The following is a 13,939-nucleotide window of genomic DNA, read 5'->3' on the forward strand; positions in this document are numbered from 1 at the left end:
CAAGTCACATATCATGTTTCTTACCTATAAGTAGGAACTATAACTTTGGGCAGAAATCTATATTTTGGGACCAGTTCAAAAAGAGTTCCAGTAATCCTCCAGGAAAACCTTCAGAGATTTCTTTAAGATCTCCAAAGACTCTCTCAGAGTTTTCTCCAGGAATTCTTTCAAAGATTTCTAAAGGGATTCTACTAGGGCTTATGCTAGAGATTTCTCTATGAAAAACTAACGTTCGTAACTAGATTTTGAACTCCAATTCGTTCAGGAATTTTGCCAAGAGTTTTTCCATGAAATTATTCCAGGAATTTGTTTAGGAATATTTCTGCAGGGATTCCTCTAGCGATGTCGCCAAGTATTTCGGAATGAGTTTCTGTCGGAATTCCGGAATTATTACTTCATAGATTCCTCTAGTAAAATCTTTACTAAGACTTCTTAAATGATTCCTCAGCAACTTTTCCAAAAATTATTGCAGATTACTTCAAAGACGCCTGCAGAGATTCCTACAAAGATTTTTCAAGCGATTTCTTCTGATATTCTTTTTAAAAGTTCCTCCAAAGATTCCCCTACGGATTCCTCCAAATAAATCACAGAGATGTCGTCGGGGCTTTCTCCAGATTACACTACAATAAAACTTCAGATATTTCTCCAAAAGTATTCAGGTAGTCTTCTTAAGACTCCTCTAAGCACTATGATTTACCTGAGATTTACTTCAGGGATCGCTTTGCTTGTAGGTATCTCAGGAACAATCACTGTAGAGATTTTGCTGGTTGAACCTCTAGAGAAATCCATTGAAAACAAACCCCGTAGAGATTCCATGAATCCATGAAGAGATTTTCCACAAGAAATTTGTGTCGAGATTTTCCTAACGTAGTCCTTGGAGAAATTTTTAAGATGATTTCTGATGCAATTCCTGCAGGAATCCATGCGATTTCAAGCTCAAAAGAAACTTTTGGAAGGATACCCAGAGGATATTTTGGAGGCCAAAACCCTGGATAAATTTCTGGGGAAACCATGGAGGTTTATCTAGAGTAATCCTTGGAATAAGTTATGTAGCGATTTTCCTGGTGGAAATTCTTGAGGAGTCCCCTGAGGGATTCGTGAGTTTTAGAACACCTGGAGAAATTCCTGGTGGAATGCCTGCAGCGACCCGTGGAGGAATCCTGGAAGAAACCTTCTGGAATAATTCCTTGATGAATCTCGTGAAAACCACTTGAGAATATCTTTGTATGTATTCGTGGAGGAATCCTCAGAAGAAATTCTGGAGAAATCACTAGTGAAATATCTTGAATAATCGTAACTCCTGGAGGATTTTTTGGAGAAAGTCTAGAAGTTATCTGAAAGAACCTTTATAGGGATTTTCCTGAGAAGAGAAATCTCTGGAACTTTTTCTAAAGGAATCTCAAAAGGAATACCAGAAGGAATCACTTGAAAAATCCCTGAGAAAATCCTGGGAAAATTCCGGAGTATTCATGAAAGAATTCCTGAAACAGATCCTAGAAGAATGCTTGGAGAAATTCCTGGAAGGATCCCAGTAAAGATTTTATTAGAAAAATCTGTGAAGGAATCACTAGAGATATTCCTGCAGGTGTCAGGTATCAGAAGGCCGGCTCCACAGGCGCGTTCGCCGCCAATTAGGAGATTTATACCATTGCCTTATTTGGGCCTATTTCATCAACCCGATGGGAAAGGAAAGGAAGGGAAATATGAGAGGGAATAGGGATGGAGTTCTTTGTAAAGGGAAATTAACTAATCGAATTGAGAGTGTGTATGTATATATCACAATGGGTTTAAACAGCGCCCAGAGGGCACTGCAAAACGCATGAGCTTAAAGAGAGCTTAAAGCACGTTAAATTTTAACTTTGTAATAGTTGAGTCGGCAGTGGCTGGTCAATGCTCTGACCAAAAGACTGTTATTCTGTTTTGACAGATTTGTTTAATACTTCGTCTTTCTTTAGGATGGCTCAGAAATGTATAATTTAGATTGACGACACAATTTCAAACTAGTCCAAACTTGTCCAAGAATTGATCGGAAACTTATAACAGCACTTTGAATTTGGAATATCTGGGCCAATTAGATTCAGGGCCAATGATGTCATGTGATACTCCATTGCGAGCTAACTCATCAGCCAATACAGCCCAGCGATGGAAAAATGACCAGGTTACAGAGTTGAATGAGCTCAGTTCTTCAATTTGAGTTCGACATGCGATAACAAGCCTCGACCTTAAGTTGGTCGAAGCAAATATTTTAAAGCAGCCTGACTACCTGATAAATGTACTTCTTTACCAATAGCCAGACGTCCACTATTCCCATAAAGGAAGTTGTGAGGATTAATTCCTATAAGGAAGGTGACAAGCAATTGTGATCACTCGGAGCAAGGACAGTTGTGTTCCAGTTCACCAGAAGTGAGAACAATGGACGGAGGGTATCCATGAAATTTGATCGCCACCAATTCAAAATATAGTTCCCAGTTTGTGAACCGAGGATTCTTTAAACTCAAAGTCTGCAAACTTACATTCAAATGTTCAAAGACAATATAGCGATGGTCTGATAATGCTTAATCAACTGATTCATGCGAAGTAGTCACGAATTGACTTTCGTTCAAATAAATCGTTACGTCTAGCACTGTTTCTAAAGCAGATACCATGAAGGTTGAGCAATTGCGAATATTAGCAATATATTAATTATTCCAAGATCTGTACTACTTAAATGTTTCAGATGAAGTGATGAGCATAAGCATCACTATCCCAATCAGCGGATGGATTTTTGTTACGCAGTCGTACGACAATTAATTTGAAATCATCTGTTTGGTAAATACACTAAACAATAGACGTAATTCCTATTGAGGTCACTATCAGAAACTTCAAGTACAATACATACATCTTTGATAGTTACTAGAAATTAGTGTAGCAATGATTGCGCTAATAAATAGCATGCATGAACAAAGCATGGCGCGCTAGTTCGCCATTTCATGGTTGCTGAAAGTAGCAAATCCTGGATTCACAAGGTTACCAAGAAGTTCCTCATACGCAAGTAATGTTTTTAACAAACTCTACTTGGGCTATAAAATTGTTCATAGGTCTGCAAAATTCATTGTCGCTGTTCTGTTATGCTAAAGATCTGATCTGAACTATCCGAACCATAGTCACTACCTCAACTAGGCTGGATTAAGCTTTTTACAATCACAGCACGAAAAAGATCAACAACGAATAAAACACATCGGAATCTATTGAAAGTCGCCAAACGCGTAAAACACAGAATACACTGTGTAAAACGCATATTGCGAAACTTTTTAGGTGATAATTTTAATCAAATAACAACATATAGAGACTGAAGAAGGGTAACCGATTATCACAGAGAAACCATTGCTAACTGATTCTCCACAGGCTCCGTTTGTGGTTAGCTTTTATTTAAACTTCTCTAATCATTCATTACTAGGCTCGGTAAGCATGAAGCTGCATCATACCATGATACAGGAGTGTGGTTTTAACTTTTACCACTGGAAAGGCAATCCGTAGTGTTAATTCTTAACCAATTGAAATAACCTCTACCGACACTACGCGTAAAAGGAAGTTAATATTGACGATTAACTCCTGACGGGTCCAAGCAGCGATAAAAGTCTGTAAATAGAGTAGCAGGTTCTAATTCCCATCGCCCATAAAATAAAACAGTCAAATCGATCAAGCAAAATGTAATAAACCTACCTTAACCGGGGACGATGCGAGCCACTGCTGGAACAAATCCGACGTGACGGAAGCTCGATGCGGCGACCGGGGTGTCGATTTGCACACGTCGCCTCCGCCGCTAATTGACTGCAGCTTGGCGATGACTTCGGGTGGTGCCCGTTCGCGGAACCAACGCTCGATGGCAATCGAATGCTCGTCGAAAAACGTACCCACCTCGTCCAGCTCTTCTTGGGAACACCCAACGGAGTCCGACGCCTTATGACGCACCGGTGATAAATGCGTCGGCGATTGCGACTGGCTCATGCTGGACCGCTGAGAGTTGTTCGGCGACAGTAGGTTATGATCCTCCGAGGCGGATATGGCCGCCGTCCCAGAACAAACACTGCCTCCACCGGTGGAGGGTCTTGAATTGCTTCCAATTAAGCCGTAATTAACTTCACTTGCTTCACCATTTTCACACTGCGAAGATAGCTTCGGAATGGCACAACAGTTGTCATCGGGTTCGGCCGTGCCGTTGCTGCTTTGGTCGTTATTATCGTTGATGGCGAGTGGCGTTTCTTGACTGGGGAAGGAAATCGAAGAAATGGCAGCCGGTGAAAATAGAACGGTTCGTGGAAACTCACAATGCTACTTAGCGGGTGCTTGTTACTTTCTACGCACACACATACACACATTTGTACTGTCATGGAGGTACTTTTGGCTACTACTGCTCTACGAACGTGGGTCTACCGAAACGAGACTCACCAAAATTGGCAATCCGCTGAGAGTACAATCGATAGGTTACCAGGTGTGCCCCAATAGTCACTGACATAGACGTTCATCGAGGCTTCGCAACACTGGGAGCATTGGAACATTTTGATTTTTTCGATTGATCTATTGTATTCTCAGACTAATTCCTGTATCGGGAAAATTTCAATTGGGACTGTTTTGAAGCGATAATATCCTTTACGTTTCGTCGCCGACCCCCAACAAGGCATTTTCAAATAGGTGCAATTTCATTAATTTTCATGCGATTTCTTTTAAAGCTATCATTTGACATCACCTAGAAAGCTGAAAATTTCACAGAACACTATTTTTATGGTAAGGATGGTAAGAAAGATATGGGAGATAGGATTTTCAAACTTTTTTAAATGTTGAACCGCCCTAATGTACATCTCATACATCCGAAGGAAGTTTAGACTGCAAATTGATGATACCATATGCTTTGGGGTTACCGAGTTCAGTTCGCCTCTTAACGTCGGGGTATCTCAAGGGGCTCAGCAGCTCATGGGTTCGATCCCCACCGGGAGAAGTGGTTTCTTTTAGCAGTTTCAATTTCAATTTGTACATTTGACACGTTTTTCGTCGTGTACTGTAAACTTCAAAACCTTATAACACCACTTTTTTCCCATTGCACAGAAAAATCATCACGATTATTTCAAGATGAAGAAATTTGTCAATAAATATATGGTTTGGAAAGCTATATGTAGTTTTAATATAAATCGCATGATCCTCATAACTACTGGTACAATTAATCAGTACGCCAAAAAGTGTATGCAGAAATAGCTCTTGCCGTCAAATCAAGAGTCCATGCATATGATATTATTCTGACTAAAGAAAATATAAGCAAAGAAGCGAAATGTTCCAATTGGAATTCCAAGTTTACTGTCAATGTCATTCCAATCGAGCAGGAGACTTGTCAAACACTTTTTCACACAAGCTGAAAACGGCTCACACAAAGATGTTACCGCCCACGAAAATTTTGCTTCTTCTGAAGTAGCATATTTTCTGAATACTTGTGTGTCGGTTGCAATTTTCATGCTCTGCATAAAGAATGCTTTACTCGTTACATTGGTTTTCTACACATTCAGTCAATTTTTCATTCGTTACCCAAACCTGTAAAAATTCAACATATAAAACCTGTGACTCACTTTTAGCGTGGGATTCAACATTGGCAGTGCTGCGTAATAGATTTGGCATAGTTGCTAGCTGATTTATTTTGAATATGATCAGATTTCGTCTCTTTATAATTTAGACTCTATAATTATGACCTGACTGACGGAACAGTGGTTCGGAGGTGATATTCAGAAAACAGCATTACAATTGTACCAAAAGATTGTGATTCTTCGAACACCACAGAGCTTCTACCAATTGAATGATTTTGGGCCATCGTTGAGCACGTAAATACAAAAGCAGAGACAAATAATGAGAAAGATTTTGCAAAAACGAGGAGAAAAATTCCAAAACTGTTACTAAGAGCACTGTGCAAAACCCTATGAATGGAATCAAACAAAAAAATCCACAAGACAGAATAATGATTTATTGCGTAATTTTTTTGTCAAGTCAATGGTTCGAAATAAATTCAAACAATTTCAATGTAAAATCATGAAGAATAAACTTGGAACCAACCGACATGAGTTAGCCCAGAGTTCCTGACACAGGTCTTTCAAGACCTCTTTGGGGACATTTCCGATTCAAGCTCAAAACATAAGATGCGACGTCTCTCTCTTCATAACTTTGAAAAATTGTCAATATATAAAGAATAAATAATGTATGAACATATGTTGGCAGAACAGGTTCCAAAAGGACTTTTTCAAATACAAAACCGTTTTATAAAAGAATTTGTCGATAAATGAAGAATAAACTCGGTATCAACAGATGTGGCCGCAAGTGTAGGACAAAATTCAGATTCTTTGGGTCTCATAACAACTGTGCAAAATTTCAGCTCGATCGGCGAAACAATATTCAAGCGCCAGCTTTTCAAAGTTTATATGGGATTTATTATGGGAAAACTAACTTTTGCAAAGACAAAATCCCAAAGATCGCCCATTGACCTCTATAACGGTTCTATCCCGTTAGGGCATATCTTATTAGGCCAAATGCCATTAGGCTGAATGTCGTTAGGCCGAATGCGGATTGGCCGAAAGAGTCGTTCTACCGACTCATTTTTTTCTGAGCTTTCTGATGGTGACCTCAGAATTCTAAACGAGCGGTGCGCTAATGATGAAAAAAAGGGTTTTCTAACAAAATTCAATTTTGCGGCCAAATTCAAAACGGTCGCCTAAATTTTTTAGTCCAAAAGCTATATCCTTCCTCTATACGATGCCACTAAGTTTGCTATATGTTCCAAGGGAAATATGAAGAAATACCTTTGATTTATAAATTATTTACTCAAAATTTTCAGCTTGCCAATTTGAGTAAACTGAAATAACCACCCTTCAATATGGGGGCGGACCTGGTGTAGTGGTTAGAACACACGCCTCTCACGCCGAGGACCTGGGATCGAATCCCATCCCCGAGATAGTCACTAAAAATTTCAGTGACGACTTCCTTCGGAAGGGAAGTAAAGCCGTTGGTCCCGAGATGAACTAGCCCAGGGCTAAAAATCTCGTTAATAAAGATAGAAAAAAAAAACCCTTCAATATTAGCATATACTAGCGATCAATGACATAAAATTGAAATTCTAACGATGAGTGCCAATGGCAGAATAGGTTTCAGCGAGAATTGCTCCCATCTAGACTAGCGGCCAAAAATATTTTTGCTATCTCATGTCAAGTAGGTATATGAGTTTTATTATGCTAATTTGTTACTTTGTTTTCAAAATAAGTTATTTTGAGATACGGGGATCGCAGCAAGCCGTGCGCGCGGGTGGCTGCGTTTTGAATGTTCTGTCACGTTTACCTCGGTTTCGCGTTATGGAATTTTTCGGAATTCAGCTTGTGCTTTGAAACAATTCTTTCCGAAACAAAGCTTTGCGTTGCAAAATTTGATGAAATAAAAATCAGTAGTTTAAAAGTTAGTGCAAAAAAGAAATGTGAATTGGCAAAAGAGGAATAAATGTGCACCTGGCGTGTGATCGATCGTGAGCGTTTTCTGGCATGAGCGAAAGGGGATGGAAGCGCAGTAGATGGAAGCGTACATGGCGCTGACAGTTCCACCGTGGCCTTCGATCAACTGAGTGAGATTGTTCTGATTTTTATTATAATTATTTTAAGTTTTATTTACATATCAAAACAAATATGAGAATGTGGTCCAAAATGCCACTCTTGTGTTAGTGGTGTTTTTGCGTGTGTTCATTTTCAATTTACATACATAAATTGCTGTTTTACGGGATGGGGATCAGAGTAACTTTTATTTTCGTTTCAGAGAGCGAGTAAGGGCGCTTAAGCCCAGGCTTTAGAGCCAGGACATACGGGAGAAATACCTGTGTCCCATCCTAGAAAAAGGACAAAAACAATGGAGTGTGCATTAACTTTCTAGCAACGCCACTTCCAACGATTTTGCCTATCTCCCTAAATGAAACGGTTGGTACGGTTGTCCCTGTTTCTTCCCTCACAATGTTTCAACATTTTCTGTCTATCATGTTATTCATTCATGAATAATCTGATCGCCGGTAATTTTTGAATTACCTTCAAACCCCAAGTCTGCACAGTGGGCCTGGCCATTTTAATATTTGTATCAAATCATTGATATGCTGCAAATATTAATGCTGACAAGAAAATACTGGAAGAAATTTCAATATTTCCAGGATGCTTTTCAATATTGGCTGTGCAAGCACTTAGAATAGAATAGAATAGAATAGAATAGAATAGAATAGAATAGAATAGAAAATAAGTTATTATGAGATACTTTTGAAAAGTGTGCATAGTGAAATAAGGCAGCGTAAATTTAGTACGTAACGCTAAAATTATAAATTTTTGATTGCCTCCCCCGATCCGTAACACTTTTTGTATGAAGAATTTCACATTTTTGTACGAGCCGTAACGTTTGCGCCTATAACCCCCCCCCTCTCTCCCCTAGAACATTACGTAATTTGTGGCCGGCACCTAATTGCGATATTCAAGTATCATCTGAAATGTTTTTAGCAAAGAAAAAATGGTTCAAAATTCAAAAATGAAAAAGCGCTAGATGATTTTCCTCTGCAAATACCCATGTGCAGCTAAAGTTTACATCACAAGGGTACTACTTGAATGGGTACCCGAGGAGGAAAGAATAACTCGCAATAACTTATGCATACCATATTTTGGTATCATACCTCAATCAGGTATTGTTCAGTTGTTAATACCTCATTTTGGTATTATAATGGTATTTAAAAAAAATGTTTAAAACAATTAAAAATACTTCATTTTAGTATTCGATAGGTATTGAGCACTGCTGGAGGTATTGAACTATTATTGAAAAAAACACTTTTACATGAAAATCCGTCATGTATTATTTAGGTATTACAATACCTGATCTAAGTATCAGCTTGGTATTTGTAGAATATGCAGAAGGTATTATTTGAGGTGTTTTTCCTCTTATGTAGGGCTCATTCATACCTCATTCAGGTTGTATGTATTGGAAATTATCTGGTATGGAATACCTCAATTTAGTATTCAGTAGTTATTTTCTTCTGCTCGGGTAGAAGCAGCACCAATCTGAAGTTCTCCGGTTGGACATCTGAAGCGAAGTTTCAAGCGAACTAACTGCCAGTGCACTGGCGGCTCGTCTTTTATCTCGACTGTTTTTGAAAACAGTCCGACATCACGTCGACGAAAGCAATTTCACCACAATGGAGGAACTGACAGCACGCCAAAATCCTTCTGAATGACCATGGGTGGCATGAATAAAATGTAATAAAGTTGAGTTTACTTCATTCTCGGTAGTAAACGCTACATGTGGAACAAGAGTGGAACATGTTTGTGTCCATTTCCTTTCTACACCTTTCGAGCAAACTACAAACATTGCGTTGCTATGAATAAAGGTAGAATTTCAGCTTCAGAAGTTGCTACACATGCTTTGAGATTGCGGAATTGAATGGAATAATTTACTCTTGAGTAAAAATTAGAAAAAACGATTTGGATTGATTTTTTGGAAGGTACTTTGAGTTTTGTTTAGCAATCTAAGATTCCGGTAAGTTTACCGGCTGTAGTAATTTGTTATATCCGTGTGAATTCTGGCATTACGATAATTCTGTTATTTTCTAGGAATTTTGGGATGTCGGTGAGAATTTAGATATGTATAAAGTTATTCTGAATTTTACGAGTAAATTCTGACATTTCAGATTCTCAGATTTCCTTTGGAATTCCGGAATTCCTATAGGAACTTTGGGATTCCGATAGGGTTGTCGGATTTTTTTTGTGATTATTCTGAAATTTTAAAAGCCATTCTAGGAATATTGCAGAAATATTAAAAATCTGGTAAAAACAATAGAATTTATTGGGGGGAATTCCTCCACGAATTCTTCCAGGGATTTACTCCTGGAATTCTTGCTGGAAATTTACTCTGAAATTTCTCCGGGGATTTGCACCAGATTTCCTAAAGGGATTCCTTCGGAGATTTCAAGGATTCACCCGGGATATCCCGCAAGAACTCTGTCGTAACCGGCTTTCCTTCACTAACTTGCTGATGATCGATGCCGATGGACAGAGGGCGAAGCCACTCGCTAAATTATCTTTCGGACATCCGGTTTTTTTAAACCAAACCAGCTAATATTGTGAACCAAGCCGGCTGCAATGAGGAAATTCTAAAAACCTCACGGCAGTCCGGCTGTGGTTTACAATAAGGCTTGATCTCCGAGGCTGTTTTTTTTTCTGCTACCGCTTCATAGTACAATCGTCGATCAACTGACCTCTACACGAAGTATCGCCTGATTAAGTATTTCTTGCTTAGTCGTTTTTTTTTTGGTCTACCTTCAATGTATTGGTGATCAGATTTTACTGTTTCACTCTCACGCCAAGGAATGACTAGGGATGCTCATATGTGTTAAAGACGATTGAACATCAACTACTACTATTATTTTTAGTTCACTCAAGTCGCTAACATTTTAGTTCATTCTACGTCGCTTCTATTACCACAAACTCCTTCTGAATTTTATCCAGGAATTTCTCAGGGGATTTTGAAAAGCAATTCTTGTTTGGATTTCCTCCAGGAATTTCTTTAGGAATTTGCACAAGGAGATTCCCTCCGATGATTTTAAGGATTCCCTCCGGGGATTTTCTCCAGAAATTTTTCAGAGGTTTTCCAAAAGCAATTCCTGTGGGGATTTTTTCAGAGATTTCCTCCAGGAAATTGCACTTGGAATTTCTCCGGAAATTTCCTCCAGGAATTCCTTCAGGAATTTCAAGGATTCCCTCGATGATATCCTCCAAGAACTATTTTTTCCAAGAGTTTTTTCGGGAATTTCAATGATTCTTCCGGAGATATCCCCCAAGAACTCATCTGGAGATTTTCTCCAGAAATTATTCCAGGGATTTGCTCCACAAATTCCTCCGTTGATTTTTTCCCACGAATCCCTTCGAAAATTTCCCCCAAGAATTCCAGCGGGGATTTCGTCCAGGAATTTCTCTGGGGATTTGATTCAATCGGGGATTTCATCCAGGAATTTTATTAAAAAAAAATCCTCCGGGAATTTTCTCAAAGAATTCATCCAGAGATTGCCTCCAGAAATTTCTTTGGGGAATAGGGTAATGACTGTTTATTTTGTTCTCAAACGCTAACAGTTGGCGCCAGATGCAAAAATTACAGACAACAACCCTTCGAACATTCAGTTTCTCTTACCGGCCGCCGAGCTGCGACACTGATGTTTACATTCCACTCACTGATCGCGCTACGCTGGATTCTCAAATTTCTCAAACTTTCAACACAAGCGCATGGAAGAATGGTAGTCGGAGAACTGTCAAAACGTATGGAAAATAATGAAAAACGTAATTTGCTTGCAATTAGGAAACTAGATTAAAAAAGTAGTGATTAGAAATCAAGTGTAAATTGAATACATAACTTTTTGTGTTTAGTTCATCTTCCGTGGTGCTTTCTTTGCTTCAGGATTTCGTTTTTACTACCATTAAAAAAGAGCCATTTATTGCCTTTTCAGTTTTGAATATCGCCCTATTGCAACAGAAATTTACTCCCGGAATTTTTTCGGGAATTTCAAGGAGTCCTCCTAAGATATCCCCCAAGAGCTCCTTGGGGGATTTTCTCCGAAAATTCTTCTCGGGATTTCATGAGCATGAGCATGAGCATGATTGACCTCCCGCAGATGCTACTCCGTTATTGCAAGAACAGCTGTACTTACACAAGAAACCAACAGACGCTACTCGGGATCAGTAGCATCCTCAATGTGTAAGTACTGGTGCTCTCATTATTATAACACACAATAACGGCGCCGGCTGCGTCCGAATGCAGGTGTATTTAGGGATGGGTGGGAAATGTTCACGTGTTACTTGCTTTATGGAAGCCGAGGAGTCCTCTGCACTTCCACAAGTAAACACTGGGAGTTTGGATATGGGGGAGGGATTCGTTTTGGTAAACGAAAAATATATCATTTGAAATGAATGCTTCTAACCGGATTCGCGATATTACTCAATAAACGAATTGAACGCCGAACAAGTGTTCGTCACACGCCCTCATAGGAGCAAGCGACAAGATCAAAGGATCAAACACTACTAACACGTTTCGCGACACACGATACTATTCCACCGTGCCACGTTGCCGTTTTTTTTTTTAAAAGACTTTGCGGATCGATTCACTTTTTCACTTTTTCCACCGACGCGCGACATGTTTGATTCTGCCCTCATCACCCGCTCCCGAAGAATCAAGCGTCAAGGTCGAAGGATCAAACAGAACTCCCTCAAAAAAAATTTCCGGGGTTCCTCCAGGAATTTCTCTGAAAATTTCTTCAGATATCCTTCGGGAAATACTCCAGAGTTCCTCCGGAAAATCCTCCAGAGCTGGTCTGAAAGTTCCTTCAGTAATCTGGAGGTCCATCGGGAATTCAGCAGTTCTTCCTGAAAAGTCTCTGGAGCTCTACAGAAAACTCCTTCGGATTTTCTCCATAGTTTCTCCGAAGTTGCTCGAGCAATTACCTTGGAGTTTCTACAGGAACTCCTCCGGAGCTCCTCTAATAATCGCTCCGGAGTTCCCTCACCGAATTATCCGAAGTTCCTCGAAGATTTCTTTTTTTAGAAATTCCGGAGTTTCTCTAAAAATATTCTGCAGTTCCACCAAAAAATCATTTGGAGTTTTTGTAGTAAATACTTTGAAGGTTCTCCAGAAAATCCTTCAGAGTTCGTCCGGGAAGTTCTTCGGAGCTTAGCATTCAGATAGTCCCTTCAAATTATCTTCCAGCAACTCTTAAGGGGTGCTCCTAAAATTCTTTCAGAGTTCCTCAAGGAATTTTTCTGGGGTGCCTCTAGGAATTTCTTTGAGAGTTCCTTCAGATTTTCTCCGGGAAATACTTCAGAGTTCCTCCGGAAAATCCTCCAGAGTTGATCTGAAAGTTCCTTCAGGAATTCCTCCGCGAAGATCCTCTGGAGGTCCACCGGAAATTTGTCAGTAGTTCTTCTTGAAAAGTCTGTGGAGATCCACACGGATTTTCTTCATAGTTTCTCCGGAGTTGTTCAAGCAATTACGTTACAGGAACGCCTCCGGAGCTCCTCTAATAATCGCTACGGAGTTCCCTCACCGAATGATCCGAAGTTCCTCTAAGATTTTTTTCAGGGATTCCGGAGTTTCTCTATACAAATATTCCGCAGTTCCACCGAAAAATCCTTCAGAGTTCTCCCTGGAATTCCTTTAGATTTCCTCCGGGAAATCCTTCGGAACTCCACCTTCAGATAATTCCTTCAGATTTTCTTCCAACAATTCCTCGGGAAAAATATAAATCTGAAATGTTTCAAAAGATGTCAGATTAAACCTGTGACTATTACTTATACAGCCATTCCATGAAAAACCGATCTAGTGGATCACCGAATTCCATAAACATTTGCTATTTTTTTCCTTATCCGAAATAACGATACACGTGTTTTTGGATTTTTTGATTAGGGTGATCATTTCCGAAATAAGGTGCCCAGAAAAATCTCGACTTTGCAAATTTTTTACTTTTTCAAAAATCATTACTTTTGAACCGCTTGACCGATTTTCAATTCTTGGTAGACATGAGAGCTAAAGATTTTGACTTTTCAAGAACAATATAAAATTTCACAAACATTGATTTTTTACATGAAAAAAAATCAAAAATTTCCGTTTTTCGTGTTTTGAAGGCCTTGGACCAAAAAAGGCTGTTGCTGTTCTCATTTTTTCTTGAAAGTTTAGAAAACTTTACTTTTACTGTCAAATTTTCAGCGATGTATGTTTTTTTTTTATTTTAATTTTCAAATTCAATAAATTTTTTTGAATATATTTTTTTGAAATCAAATAATCAGTCATTTTTTATCAGCACACACTGTAGGTCTCAGCGCATTAGATTTTTTATTTAAAAAAAATCATAACTTTTGAACAGCTCAACCGATTTCCAATC

The 13,939-nt window shown here is 39.0% G+C and overlaps 1 protein-coding gene across 8 annotated transcripts in view; it reads right to left on the minus strand.

The window, feature by feature from the left end:
- LOC23687451 (cGMP-specific 3',5'-cyclic phosphodiesterase) overlaps positions 1 to 13,939 on the minus strand; it is a 311,454-nt gene that overhangs the window by 191,576 nt on the left and 105,939 nt on the right. For 7 of the 8 annotated variants that reach the window (XM_021837702.1, XM_021837701.1, XM_021837705.1 and 4 more), the window contains one exon: positions 3,703 to 4,246. In XM_021837702.1, the coding sequence (XP_021693394.1) occupies positions 3,703 to 4,246 (544 nt within the window). Of the gene's footprint in view, positions 1 to 3,702; positions 4,247 to 4,428; positions 4,578 to 13,939 lie in introns of those variants that run through there. The other variant, XM_021837707.1, reaches the window with a different exon arrangement.

This window comes from Aedes aegypti, chromosome 1 (genome assembly GCF_002204515.2).
Source record: "Aedes aegypti strain LVP_AGWG chromosome 1, AaegL5.0 Primary Assembly, whole genome shotgun sequence".
Lineage (NCBI taxonomy): Eukaryota > Metazoa > Arthropoda > Insecta > Diptera > Culicidae > Aedes > Aedes aegypti.